Genomic DNA, 13,996 nt, shown 5'->3' with positions numbered 1-13,996 from the left:
CGGATAATTCGGATATGGATACGAATACGGATATTTTCTCTCGGAAACGAAAACGAATATGGTATCAGGGTTTCCGTCGGATACGGATAATAATTCGGATATCCGGTGAACAGTGCTATTCGGATATCCGCAGAAGCCACAAGACATACACTATTTCTTTATAACTCTATGACCTTCAATATACCTTTTTAGATTTTAATAGTAGTTCATCTCTTAACACTAGTCCACATTATTAATATTATTTAAAATTTTAAAAATATTTATAAATTATACTACATTTTATATAAAATGAGCTAATTATATATGTTGATATTTGTTTCTATTAGAAATTGAATTGGTTTTCGTGTTCCGAGAAAAATTTGTTTCCGTATTCGTGTCCGATCATATTCGATTCTTATTCGTATTCGAGATAGTCCGTATTTGTTTCCGTATTCGAGCTATCCGTATTCGTTTCCGTATCCAGCAAAAAATACGAAAACGAATATGGTATGAGCATTATCCGTCCGTATCCACTCCGTTTTCATCCCTAGATAAAATCAAGCGCCTATATTTAAATGAGCGCGTAAAAATAACTTTTTATTACAGTTTAATCATCATGAAACACCAATTACATACTTCCTCCGCTTTTTAATATACGACGTCGTTGACTTTTTAGATATGTTTGACCATTGTATTATTCAAAAATATTTATATAACTATCATTTATTTTATTGATTTATCATCAAATGTTATTTAAGCATGACTTAAATGTTTTTGTATTTTAAAATATGATTTCATATTTGTAAAAAAAATGAATAAGACAAATGGTCAAACGTTTTCAAAAAGTCAACAGCGTAAAATGGAGATAGTATTAATCATCACAATCCAATTCCTTATCAATACTATCTGGATGTATGACACATATACAACACATTATCAAAAACATACCACACAATAATATAAGATTTATAGGACTAAGGAAGGAACAACACCTAGATTTGATGATCGTATAAAAACTCAAATAAAACAGAGGAGAATATGTAGAAGACTCAAGCTTATGCTATGACAAGTACTGAAACTAAATTTTAAAAAGACAAAGAAAAAGGGACCTTTCTAGAAAATTAGAGTAAAGCTATAAGGAAGATTAGTCAACTCAGGAAAATCAAATTGACAAGCACTGATCTACTGTTTGGTATCAATCGTACCATGATGTTTTATTTAACCATGCAAAGGTGAAATATTTGGTGCTCATCTTGCAAAATTGAAGGTCAGTTAATTGGGTTAAAATTCTTGAAATTGGAATTTGCTGTGCGAAAGTGAAGCAACAGTATTTGCACCGGTGTTTATTTAATTTGGGAAGAACAGGTAATGGGGTGGCATCGACAACAGTTGTAGAACGACATCGATTTAGGGCTCATTCGGTTTTACAGATTTTGATGGGAATTTGTAGGAATTGAATCCTTAGGATTTTTTTTTCCTATATGCATCATTCGTTTTATAGGAATGTATCCTACCAAATTCCTATAAGGATTGTAGTCTTACTAACTAATTCCATAGGATTCTTAAGGAATGACCTCTTGGAAAAATCCTATGAAAAAAAACCTTTTCCACATGCAAAAAGTTGTAGTCAATCGATCATGAAAAAATTGAAGTCGGGTCACCTATGCGTAAACTCAGTACTATTACAAGTATAAACCAAGCTATATATATATATATATATATATATATATATATATATATATATATATATATATATATATATATATATATATATATATATATAGGATGTTAAACTGCAGATCTGCCAGTATCAGGAACTTCATTGCATACAGTCGATCGGCTGCAGTCATGGCAAATCACACCAGCGGTATCAGGAACGGTAAGTAAGGAACCTAACTATCACTACATGTAAAGTCTCCCGGTGAGCACAGATCAATGTACCACAATTACTCTCACTCTCAAAACCACAGTGTGCGTGTGCTATATCACCTTTTTCCTTTTCGGTCTTCACTTCCTATCAGGCACTAGTCATTGTTCCTGAATCCTGAATCCCTCAGAAGTTTGTGCATCCCAGAAGACGCCTGCAGTTAGTGTAAACAGGTTTAAATTAGACACCATGCATGTCGATCATCTCACGTATATGCACACAAAATTAACTTTAATTAATTTTGTACTGCGACCATGCACCAAACAAGCTAGCATGTCGAACAGTTAGCATGATGACAGTATTGTATACTTACTGATGCATCCTACTGCGACGACCAGTTGATCTGTTCTCTCTGGGACGTCTCCACCATGTTATTGCCTCTTCCTTTTTTCTACAAGCACCAACAGTTAATGTCACACACAGCAAGTGATAGATATACGGCCGGTGCTATTTAGGGAGAAAGTTTCAATTTTCAAACCTCCTAGTGGCATCAATCATCCGAGCAATAGGGTACCACATGAGCCTCAGGGCAACCAGAACGCACTGAAATTGAACACGACAAACAATTAGAATTGAACACGACAATTAGTTATACAACATTTGGAGAAATTGGAGAAATCTGGTATTGAAAATCAATTACTCACCACAGGTGGGGGCTAAGCAAGGCACGCCGGCGGGGGCGGCCGCGGGCACGGCCGAGGCCGTGGTCGTCCCATCGCTGGAAGGAGGTTCGTTGATCCGGGAAGGCGTCCCGGACGCTGTCGGGATGGTGGCTGCGCCGGTTGTGGTGATCGGTGCTGGTGCAGCCGTCGAGGCGACCGGTGCTGGCACAGCCGTCGAGGCGCCGGAGGTCATTGTCTCGGCACTGATCGCGGCACAGGGTGATGCCCTGGACGCGGTCCACGGGCGAGATCGACGCGCTGGCGTGCGGCCCAACGTGCATGGCCACGTCAACGAGTTAATGCGGCCTCTCTCGGCGCCCGGCGTGCTGGACAGGCAGGCAAGAATCCACGCGGTCTCTGACGAGGTGGCCAGGCGCCTGTCGTTTGAAGATTGTGGGGAAGATACGGGGAAGGAGGCATTAATGGCGGCGAGGGCGCCCGAGGAGGAGAGGAGTGGGGCGCTGCGCGGGGTGGCCAGCTCGATTTCCGCGCCGGTTCAAACGGCGGATCAGGAGGTGGGTTCTGTTGCGATAGGGAGGTCGGACGGACTTACCGTCTACCGAAGGCGGCGACCCAGCGCAGAGGCCCATGGGCCCCCTTTGAGGGCATTGGGCCAAGATGGCCGAGTTGGCGACCTGGTCCAGGCGGAAGACACCATGCAAGATGGGCCAGGCCTCACCGAAGAGGTCGACGACGGGCCAGGGCGCTTCCGTCGCCTTCCACCTGCTTGGGCCTTGACATGGGAGGCGGAAGGTGCGATCAACATCCTGGGCGGAGCTTCGCGTGAGGCGGCGTTTGCGACGACAGAGGCGCCGCCAACGCCGGTACGGGACTTCATCAGCCACGTGGAGATGACGCCTCCTGCCTCCGTCCTTGGGCAACGGCCGCCTATCTCGGTGCCGATGGTGCGCCGCCGCCGCTTGGTGATCCCCCCAGATTTCACGCCAAGACGGAGCGCCCGCGTTCAAGCCCAGGGCGATGGTGCGCGCCAGGACACCGCATCCAAAGCTAAGCGGGTGACGATGAAGAAGCTCGGCATCATCGATGAAGAAGAAGAGGCGGACCAGGCAGCGGTGCAGCGATATGAGGAGCTGTTCGAGCGGCCGCTCTCCACCCAGCACACGGCTGCCCTGGCCGAGCTGCTGAACGTCTCCATTGAGACGCAGGAGCCGTTAGGGATGATGGCGCCGGAGGTAATGGGCGCTGGGTTAATTGCTTCCCCAGCTTGATGTATCTTGTGTTGTACCGTGTTCCTGTGGTGTGGTTGTTTAGTCCCCATGTTAGGCTTCAGCACTATGGTGTGGAATGTGCGTGGGTTGAATGATGTGGCTAAGAGAGCTGTGGTTAGGGAGATGGTTCTCAGCTCCAGGCCGGCTTTTGTTTGTTTGCAAGAAACCAAACTTTCGGTAATTGATGGGGGTGTTGTCCGGGAAGTTTGTGGCCCAGATTTTGATAGTTTTGTTTGCCTACCGGCTGCGCAGACAAGAGGGGGAATTTTGGTTGCTTGGCATGGGGATCGTTTTGATGTTTCAGCTGTGCATCAGGGGAGCTGGTCTGTGACGGTGTGCATCCATGACCGGCAGGGGCAGAATGAATGGTTTCTCACCTCGGTGTATGGTCCGCAAAGTGATGAAGACAAATTCCTGTTTTTGGAGGAATTGGCTGTGGTGGCAGCGGTGTGTGGTGACTGTTGGACGATCAATGGGGACTTCAATTTGATAGCTGCGGCAGCGGACAAGAACAACAACAGAGTGAATCGCCGGCTCATGTCTGCTTTTCGCACTAAGCTGAACCAGCTGGAACTCAGGGAGATATACCTGTTTGGAAGACGATACACGTGGAGTAATGAACAAGAAAGACCGACTTTGGTGAGGTTGGATCGAGTTTTTGCCACAACGGGCTGGGAGGAGATGTTCCCGGAGGCTCATTTACAGGCCTTAAGCTCCTCGGCTTCGGACCACTGTCCCATTTTGCTGACTTGTGGTGACTGTCATCAACGTAGCAGGAAGTTCAAGTTTGACAATTGTTGGGTGAAGTTCGAGGGCTTCCAGGAGGTTGTGCAAGAGGTTTGGGCAGGAGATGTGCAGAGCGAGGATGCGTTTATCATCCTGTATGTGAAGATGGCCAGATTGGCAAAAAAACTGAGGGCTTGGGGGCAAAAACGAATCAGCAATCTCAGGCTTCAGCTTCAAATTGCGCATGAGCTGATTTTTCGATTTGATGTGGCTCAAGAACGCAGGGTTCTCACGCCGGTAGAGAGAAGATTGCGGGCTGCTCTCAAAGGGAGATGTCTGGCTTTGGCAGCTCTGGAAAGAATGAGAGCTCGGCAGAGGGCAAGGATGAGATTGTTACATGACGGCGATACTAGTGCAACCTTCTTCAAGATCAAGGCTGGGGCAAGAAGGCGCAAGTTAGCAATCCATTATTTGGAACATGAGGGGCAGCGGGCTTCAACCCAGCAGGATATGCTTGAGATGACAAGGGGATATTTTCAGGGGGTGATGGGCACGGCTGAGTCTGATGCTAGTAGGAGGGGGCTCAATTTTCAGAATTTAGGCTTGGAGCAGCTGAACCTAGCAGAGCTAGAGGAGGACTTCGGGGAGGAGGAAATTTGGAAGACAATTAGAGACATGCCGGCTGAAAAAGCTCCTGGCCCGGACGGTTTCACAGGGCTTTTCTATCAAGTTTGCTGGGATACAATCAAGTGTGATATCTTGGCAGCCCTCCAGAAATTCTTCTCCGGCAATTCGCAAAACCTTGAGAGATTGAATTCGGCTGTGATCATCCTTCTTTCGAAGAAAGAAGCGCCGGCGCTCTTGAAGGATTACCGACCAATAAGTCTGATCCACAGCTTCTCAAAGTTGGCGACCAAGTTGATGGCAACAAGGCTGGCGGGCAGAATGGGGGACCTGATTCCGTACACGCAGTCGGCCTTCATAAGGGGACGCTCGATCCATGAGAATTTCATGTTTGTCAGAGGCATGGCTCGTCGTTTTCACACGGGACACCAGCCGATGGTCCTTCTTAAGTTGGACATCTCAAGAGCTTTTGACTCGGTCTCTTGGCCCTTTCTGCTGCAGCTGCTTCAACACAGAGGGTTTGGTATGCGCTGGCGACGCTGGGTTTGTTCGCTGCTATGCACGGCACGGACGACAGTGGGGATGAATGGGGAGGAATGTGACCCGATCAGTTTGATGAGAGGGTTGCGCCAGGGAGATCCACTGTCACCACTCCTCTTTGTGTTGGTGATGGACGTCCTGCAGGCCCTGCAAGATACGTGGGCAGTGAAAGCGATCCTTCAACTCTTTGGGGAGGCAACTGGTTTGAAGGCGAATTTTGCGAAGAGTGCAATCACAACAATCCGATGCTTAGAGGATCAGGCAATTTTGGTGCAGTCAATTCTGTGTTGTAGATTGGAGCCGTTCCCAATCACTTATCTGGGCCTGCCGCTTTCACTCCGGAAGCTCACGAAGCAAGATGTTCAGCCTTTTGTTGGATCGGTTCTCTAAGAAGTTCGCCGGTTGGAAGCCTAAGTTCCTATCCGCTGGAGACCGTCTGACCTTGATCAAGTCGGTTCTGTTCGCTCTGCCTGTTCATTACTTGTCGGTGCTCGAATTACCGCAGTCTGCGATCAAGGAGATTGATAGGAAGTGTCGGGGATTTCTGTGGAAGGGACAGGAGGAGGTGAGTGGCGGGCATTGTTTAGTGGCATGGAAATCGGTCTGTATGCCATATGAAAAGGGCGGTTTGGGGATCAAAAACCTAAACTTCTTCGGCATGGCATTACGGCTTAAATGGTTGGCAAAGAGAGGAGAGCATCGCGACAGACCTTGGACAACCGTTGAGACCAAGCAGCCGAAGGAGTTACAGGACCTGTTCTTCTCAGCCACACGGCAAGTGTTGGGAGATGGGGAAAACACAAAGTTTTGGCTTGCGGATTGGCTGCCAATTGAGAGTATAAAGGCGAGATTTCCGTTAATCTTCAGTCATGTGGAGCGCAAGGGTTTGACAGTGGCGAGAGGACTACAGAACCATAGGTGGGTGCGCGACATCAAAGGAGCTCCATCCAACCGGGCCATTGGGGAGTACTTTCAAATTTGGGATGCGATCCAGGAGGTGCAGCTGCGAGGAGGGGAAGAGGATGAGACAATATGGAAGTGGGCCTCGAATGGAAGATTTACCCCTTCCTCTGCCTATGACATGTTTTTTATGGCAAACACAGAGGCGCGTTGTGGCAATCTAGTTTGGCACACGAGAGCACCGACAAAGGTTAAGTTCTTTATGTGGTTGGCAGAAAAAGGCCGTTGCCTAACGGCCGACAACCTGAGCAAGCGCGGACGGCCACACCATCAAACATGCTCACTATGCACCAGCAGCGACGAGGACTGTGAGCATCTCTTTGTTTCCTGCCCGTACACCACCAGAGTATGGAGGATGATCAAGGGTTGGGCTGGAATTGGCATCCAACTGCCGGCTGAAGCAGGGCTGGAACTAGGGGAATGGTGGCTCTTGGCGCGGCAAGGAGTTCAGACTAGCTGCAGGGGTGCTTTTGACACGCTAGTTTTGCTTGTCTGTTGGATGGTTTGGAAGGAGAGAAACGCACGTGTTTTCCAGAGTCAGAGCTGGACAGCGGGTAGCCTCTTTGCTTTGATTAAAGAGGAGGTTGTGGTCTGGAAAGAAGCCGGGGTTTTCAAAGTTTTAGGAGAGTAACAACAGCATGATGTAATTATTTTTTCTTTCAGGAAGTTGCCCTTTGACAACATCCTTTTACTTTGACAGCCTCTTGTCGAAGTTGGAACCTTGTAAATATGTACATACCCCTTTCTTAAGTAAATTTGGTCCGCCTATCTTAGGCCGGCCCGGCTAAAAAAATTACTCACCACAGGATCTTCCGTAGCCAATGTCCAGACAATAATAACGATCAAAGCACTGATTCCTGCAGTGACACTCCAGACTATAGCGATGGTCTGTTCATCCATGGCAGGCGTGTATTTGAATACCTCAGGAGGAAGGCTTGTGAATGACTCAATATTGAAGGCCAGCACGTTAAACAGCAACCCCTGGAGTACTCCATTGCCTGATAGGGCCAGTGGACACTTAAAATGCCGAGGGAAGGAGCCAGCCGCCACACCGATGAGCATGGATAACAGGGCGAAATTGATGTATGCATTCGCCACAGACATGACGTTCCGTGGGAAGCAATGTTGTGAGAGTATGCGGGTTGCACTTGCCAACTACCTTGTACCAAGCGAGGCCCAATGGTTGGATATATGGAGGATGCTACAGAGGTTGAAAGTGCCTGATATGATCCAGGTTTCCCAAGGGCTGATGCTTATCCCTGTGCAACGCTATTTCCAAATTGGTTTCCGGTATACTTTTCAACTGTGACAGATGATTCAGCATCAGATGAGATAGACTGTTAGAGGTTGCATTTTGGAGGGGAGGACAATTCAGCGGGGTGCAACTAGAATGGTTATTGTCAAAGGGATTCAAAATTATAGTTAATCTCTGGGAGGAAGATGTTAAAGATGATTTATATCTTTCGGCAGTTCAGGAAGCTGTTTCACTGGGAAAGATAGAGGTAGTGAATATACCTGTTGAGATTGGGACTGCACCCTCTGCCTAACAGGTTCAGCGATTCACAGAAGTTGTGTCTGATAGTGTGAAGAAGCCCATTTATCTTCATTGCCAGGAAGGGAATGGTAGGACATCTGTGATGGTCTCGAGATGGAAGCAGTGCTGGGCTACACAAAACGGCTCATTAAATGGGAATGGTAAGACTGAAGAATGATCAAACAGATCAGCTCACAAACAGCCCAGGTTTCTCCTCAGAAGGTAGCAAAAACAGCACTTCTGTAATCTGATGGAACAGTGAAGGTGAGGGAAACATGTTACATAGACATTGAAGCAGCACTGCATAATCTGGATGTGGCATAGAAGTGTATCCAAAAGTACTGAGCAAGGTGAACTGCATGGCACCAAGACAGAACTTCAGTCAAACTTTAGTCTAGAGAGTAATCCCCTTGAGGCACAGTTTCCTTCTTGAGATGTTTTCCCCAAACAAATGGGATGCCTGACATTTTTAGAAGCAAAGGAGTATATTCAAAATCTGTTCTGACCCCTCAGTGATGGTCGAGTAGTTTACTGACCACTTAAGGACAAAACAGAGTCTCAGCGCTGAACAAAATGAGCCATTGACTATAAAGCAGCTGAGATTTTATGGTCTTGAAAAGTTGGGGCATCCTTCGATAGTGATTATATTCTATCAGTTGCTTCTGGTATTACTAATGGAAAACCATCCAGCAATGGAGCCACCACATCTGTTGAGGAAAGGTAAATCGAAGCTTCAGGGGCAACAGTTGATCCTAGGACATCTGATGCCAGCAATTCTAAAGGCAATTCTCAGCTTGGATCACAAAAATCTGCTGAAAGGAACGGTATCCCTTATCTGGAGAGAAAAAAACAGGTCATATTGATGGATCATCAACACCTGGAAGCTAATGGTAAATACAATTTATTTTTCTCGATAGCCTAGCAACATAATTTCATTAGGATAAAACCTTTATTTGTACCTGATATATTTCCCTCTTGTTAAGATTTAACTCAGGGTGTTCTTCATTCAATGGTTTCGCCAGATTCATGCGACATGTTAATATGACTTGGGTTGTGCTGTTGCTCGGTGGAGAAGATCGTTAAGTATCTCCTGGCATGCATGCCACTGCCGTCGACATTCTTTCTTGATGGCCGTGAGCAGGTTATATTCTATCCGGTGTTATCCCAGGTGATGAGCATCCCGTTTGATTTTTTTCTTTGTTTACATTGGTTAAGCTTGATACATTTTTCAGGTTTGCTTCCATGGATCAGTTCGGTTAGGCAAATCTTGTTGCAATGCAGAGTTCTAGGTATGAACAGTTCATATACTTCATATCATAATTGTATACAGTGGTTTCTTCTAATCATTCCCATGCGATTCCTGAGAGTAGCCAAGTCGGTACATGGTCAGATATTAGGAATGCGCTCTGTTGGGTCAACTAGCTGTATATGTTCTGACATGTGCTCTGTTGCTTAGATTGTTGTTTATCTATGTGCTTGAGGGAAGTATTTTTAACCTGTTGAACCTAGAGCTCAACAACTCCTGGTGATAGATTAGTTCACTAGAAGAGAGTCCTTTAGTTGTCCAGGGAAGATAATTGCAATCTTTTTTATGTTTAGGCCTATTACCTAAGAGTCAAAATACCCAGGATTGTGATGTGGAACAGTGCTCCAATATGAGTAGTGACCAAAGCAGATTAAATTGAATTGTGAACTCTTTTACCAAGTGAACAAACGCTGTAGTGATTCATATAGCCAGGTCAGTACTAAAATCCTATTGATCAGTATAAAATTGCAATCTCATTTGCTGTTGCCTTTTTCTTGGTGGTCATAGGAGTAAACCCTTTTTTCATGCTTCAAAGGCATATGGTTTTGTATAAAATTCCATTGCTCAGTATAGAATTTAAAACTGTCATTTTTGTCTGAACGAATAAACTATTGGTCTTCTCCAAGATTTGTTCACTAAGTTGCAACCGATAGCACATTTCTACATTTTCTTGGCACGGCCAATTGCACCTCCACAGTTGCCTCGTATGCTACTGTGACATTTCTTATTATTCATTCCTGTTTCTTAGAGAACAGTATTTATTTATGCAAAATTGCAACTCGATGTACTGAGGATTTTAGAAGCTTTTAAAGATTACTGTGAGCACATAGTGTACTGTCCAGAGAATTACTCAGATTCATTTATTTCTTTAATGGATTGGATTTCATGTAAATTCAGTTGCAATCGCTGGATTTGATGATGTAAATTCAGTTGTGATCCTTTAAGATGATTTTCAGTTTTGTATATATATATAGAGTCTCTTCAAGGCATATAACATGAAATTTAGCATGTACGAGAAGATTATAATCAGTAGACCAAAGAAAAGGTCACACTTAGGACCAACCAATTTTGATTTATCAAGTGCATGACCCTTGATAAATTTACTCGTGTGCGATGTCCTTGACTGCTTCCTGAAGCACCAACCAATTTTGTTTTGAGGAAAACATCAACTAATTATGTATCACCTAATAGGGTAATATCCAGAACTTGTGATCTTAGAAAATGAAACCTTATTCTTCTGTGCCAAACTGCCAATGCCTAATGGTTAGAGAAATAAAGCTACAACTGATTGGTGGGCACGTGGCAAGGGCAATAAAATCCAGTCGGCCACTCGAGCAAGGCAAGCCGAACGCGTGCAAATCGGCGTGTGTTGGCCCTTTGTTGCGATCTTTGCTTGCAGTATTTTCATATCTGCCATGGAAATGTTTCTTTTCCAAGCACGCTACCCAGTGCCAATTGAACAGGACAGTTATTCACTATTATCATTGTTGCTTTTGTTATCTAGGTCCATCCAAATGTCCCATGTTTGCTGTTTACTCCAATCTGCCCGCACTCATTGTCATTTAGACTTGTCATCCTTCCTGATTTCTGCACGACTTGAATTGAAGGTATGGAGCAATCAACATTCAACAGCCGATAAAATGTTTATGTTTTCACGCAACCTTTATTATCATCCTTAATTAATAATGTTTACTATGACTATGTAACTCAGACTCTAGTAGCAGCTTTAGCTCCTGTTTTTAACCCACAATACCACAACTTGGTTAGCTAACTGGTAAAATTTGCACATTCTTTTGGAACTGCCATTACATTTGCAACTTCCACAGATACCAGATGATGCAAGAAGTAACATCTGGGTATCATTTGATGGCAAAACGAGGCAGCAATTATCAAGAGTAGACTGTTCAAATATCCATGAGTCAGCACCCACTCCCAACTGTTAATAAATCTGACCAAACTGGTGACTGGATCCGCAGCTTGATCAGGTGCCTGAACTGAAAAGAGCGACTGGACCAGAAGGCATTATAGGCTAGTTTTCCCTTGTACATACATAGCACTACACATAGATACACCTTTTAACAGGTGTAATGCCAGCAATGGCTAATTAATATTCGATAGTATAGTTCCAAGCCATCTAATGTCCAACCCAACCAACTACGTGTTCTCTTGATTTAATTGTTGATACATTGCTCTTATGTCTACTAGAGGATTTATCAAAAGCTATTAATTTGGTGCAAACGCGAAGAAATCTGGTTGAGAATGATCGTGTTTTGCTAAACCCTGCACATCGTGCTCAACAGGAATATGAAAGGTACGCCGAAATTTTACTCAGTCTTTTTCTTTCTTAACAATAGATATTTACTGAATCCAGCTAGAACTTTACTGGCATAAAGCATGTCTTGTGTGTCAATGATTGTCGGTATACAGTATGTAGGACTGGTATCAATGTTTGTTTCTATGCCCTTCCATCCTCTTTTGACTTGTTCCTTAGAACCACAGTATTTCATTTTGGGTATTTTTTACCAGTACATATGTTCTCTTGGAAGGGGGGTTTTGTTATTAATAAGAATTCTAACATACGTTCCAAATACATTTTGTTCACTGTGTGCTGCATAATGCTTGTGCCAGCTGTAACATTTACCAATTGAGCAGCGTACTGTTAGGATTCATGAACTGAAGCCATACTCTTAATTTTGAATTGATAACAAGTCCACAAGATGTTATTTAGTATGCTGATGCGCAGGGAAAAATAATTATTTGCAGCTGATGTCTATCTAAAACAGGAATTGCAATTTGGGATGCACTTATTTATCACAAATAATCCTGCTTTTTTTTTGTGTTGGTCTTGAATATTTTCTTATATTTGGTGGAATGAATCTATGTTCCAGCTTACTACGAGCACGTTTTAAGAATGGTTACTGATGTTTCCTTTATATAGGGTGGCCAGCTGCTGTCTTAGTGGTGAACAAGAAAAGATGGTATCAGAACGGTGTTTGTCAGAACTGAGAAATGCAGTTCAAGAGGCTCAGATGTTTTGAGGATTGCCAACCTGTTAGGGGTTTGGTAAGTATATAACTACCTTGTATTTACAAGTTTCTTGCTTCATTACAAACCCTTTAAGAACACAATCCGAGGGCCAGACTTCAATTAGATTATGGCAATGCGGTCATGTTGCGATTGAATGAGAACAATGATTATGGCCTAGAAAGGATTCTCAGTCCAGTCCTGGCGAGGGTGTTCTCATCCACGCATTGTTCTTGAGGGAACTCATTTCAGTTCTTATTCTATTATCCAAATTATCCATTGTGTTAGAACAGGGTTAACAAAATCGAGCTCGGTTTTTGTGAAACCGCTGGTGGTTAGTTTGTAGAAACTAATAGATTTTAGCTAGTTTTCGTACAGAGTTGACTGAACGTCGCCGGTTTTTACTGTTTTCCACTCGGTTCTCAGCAAACAGGTGGGGAGCAGTTTTCACTTCCAAAATGGTAAGGTAAACCTTAGTTAGAAACTTTTACTGAATCACCCATACGCACAAATAATCATGTCAGTCAGCTCAAATATGTATGAAGGGGAAGTGGTTCCTCTGTCGTGAACTGCCACATGACGTGGTCATTGGCAGGTGGGCCCGCAAGCGGTGGGGCCCACATGTCAGCCACCACGTCCCTCTGACTTCACGTCAGAGGATCCCAATCCGTATGAAGGGGTACCATAGCATTTGCCTGATTAGTCCATTCCCCACGGTTTATATTTTCCTTTATGCTCCTCTCCATCAGCTTATTTTTACTTTACTTGCAGGTTGATGAATGGCATGAACAACCAGCAGCAATAGGCGTTGACTGGGTGACAATAGACGGGCAAATCGTTGGTGCCTGGATCAACCTCGTATAGCAACTTCACAATGGACATATTCGGGCGAACGCTCTGCCATGTCCACGGCAGGCGATGACTAGCTAGGGCAGCTAGTTACGATCTACAAAGTAATTGATTTCTTGTCTAAGGCCTTGTTTAGATCTCAAAACATTTTGGTCAAAATCGTCACATCAAATATTTGGACACATGTATGGAGCATTAAATGTGGGAAAAAAAACAATTACACAGTTTGCATGTAAATTGCGAGACGAATCTTTTAAGCCTAATTACGCCATGATTTGACAATGTTATGCTACAGTAAATATTTGCCAACGACAAACTAATTATGCTTAATAAATTCATCTCACAGTTTACATGCGGAATCTGTAATTTGTTTTGTTATTAGTCTATGTTTAATACTTCAAATGTGTGTTTGTATACTTCAAAAACTTTACACCCAAAGAACTAAACACACCCTCAACACTAATAATACATCTCAGATCTCACCAACAGAAATAGAAGAATTTCAACATGAAAAGAGGATAGGCTGAAACCTTAAGAAATCTGAGCTCCTATCTGAACCGTGAAATGTGAACTGATAGGCTTGAAATTTGAATGAACTGATACGCTTGAAATTTGAATCAAATTTTAAACTGAAAC

At 43.9% G+C, this 13,996-nt stretch overlaps 1 protein-coding gene and 1 pseudogene across 1 annotated transcript; one reads left to right on the top strand and one right to left on the bottom strand.

The window, feature by feature from the left end:
• Positions 1-1,788: 1,788 nt before the first annotated feature.
• Positions 1,789-7,751, bottom strand: LOC127772171 (uncharacterized). The gene is made up of 4 exons (XM_052298165.1): positions 7,449-7,751; positions 2,385-2,449; positions 2,220-2,297; positions 1,789-2,060 (listed from the first exon to the last, which is right to left on the bottom strand). The coding sequence occupies exons 1-4, from the start codon at positions 7,749-7,751 to the stop codon at positions 2,033-2,035; spliced, it is 474 nt and encodes a 157-aa protein (XP_052154125.1). The 3' UTR covers positions 1,789-2,032.
• Positions 7,750-9,103, top strand: LOC127770844 (probable NAD kinase 2, chloroplastic; annotated as a pseudogene).
• The last annotated feature ends 4,893 nt before the right edge of the window (positions 9,104-13,996 follow it).

Source organism: Oryza glaberrima, chromosome 4 (genome assembly GCF_000147395.1).
Source record: "Oryza glaberrima chromosome 4, OglaRS2, whole genome shotgun sequence".
Lineage (NCBI taxonomy): Eukaryota > Viridiplantae > Streptophyta > Magnoliopsida > Poales > Poaceae > Oryza > Oryza glaberrima.
The sequence above is the reverse complement of the archived record's forward strand: the minus strand, read 5'-3'. Positions and strand labels throughout refer to the sequence as shown.

Excerpts from the sequence above, each read along its gene's own strand:
- LOC127772171 (XM_052298165.1), bottom strand. The coding sequence starts at position 7,751 with ATGTCTGTGGCGAATGCATACATCAATTTCGCCCTGTTATCCATGCTC. Across the intron at positions 2,298-2,384 it reads ATGATTGATGCCACTAGGAG|AAAAAAGGAAGAGGCAATAA; the intron begins GTTTGAAAATTG and ends TGGTGCTTGTAG. Across the intron at positions 2,061-2,219 it reads CGTCGCAGTAGGATGCATCA|GCGTCTTCTGGGATGCACAA; the intron begins GTAAGTATACAA and ends CACTAACTGCAG.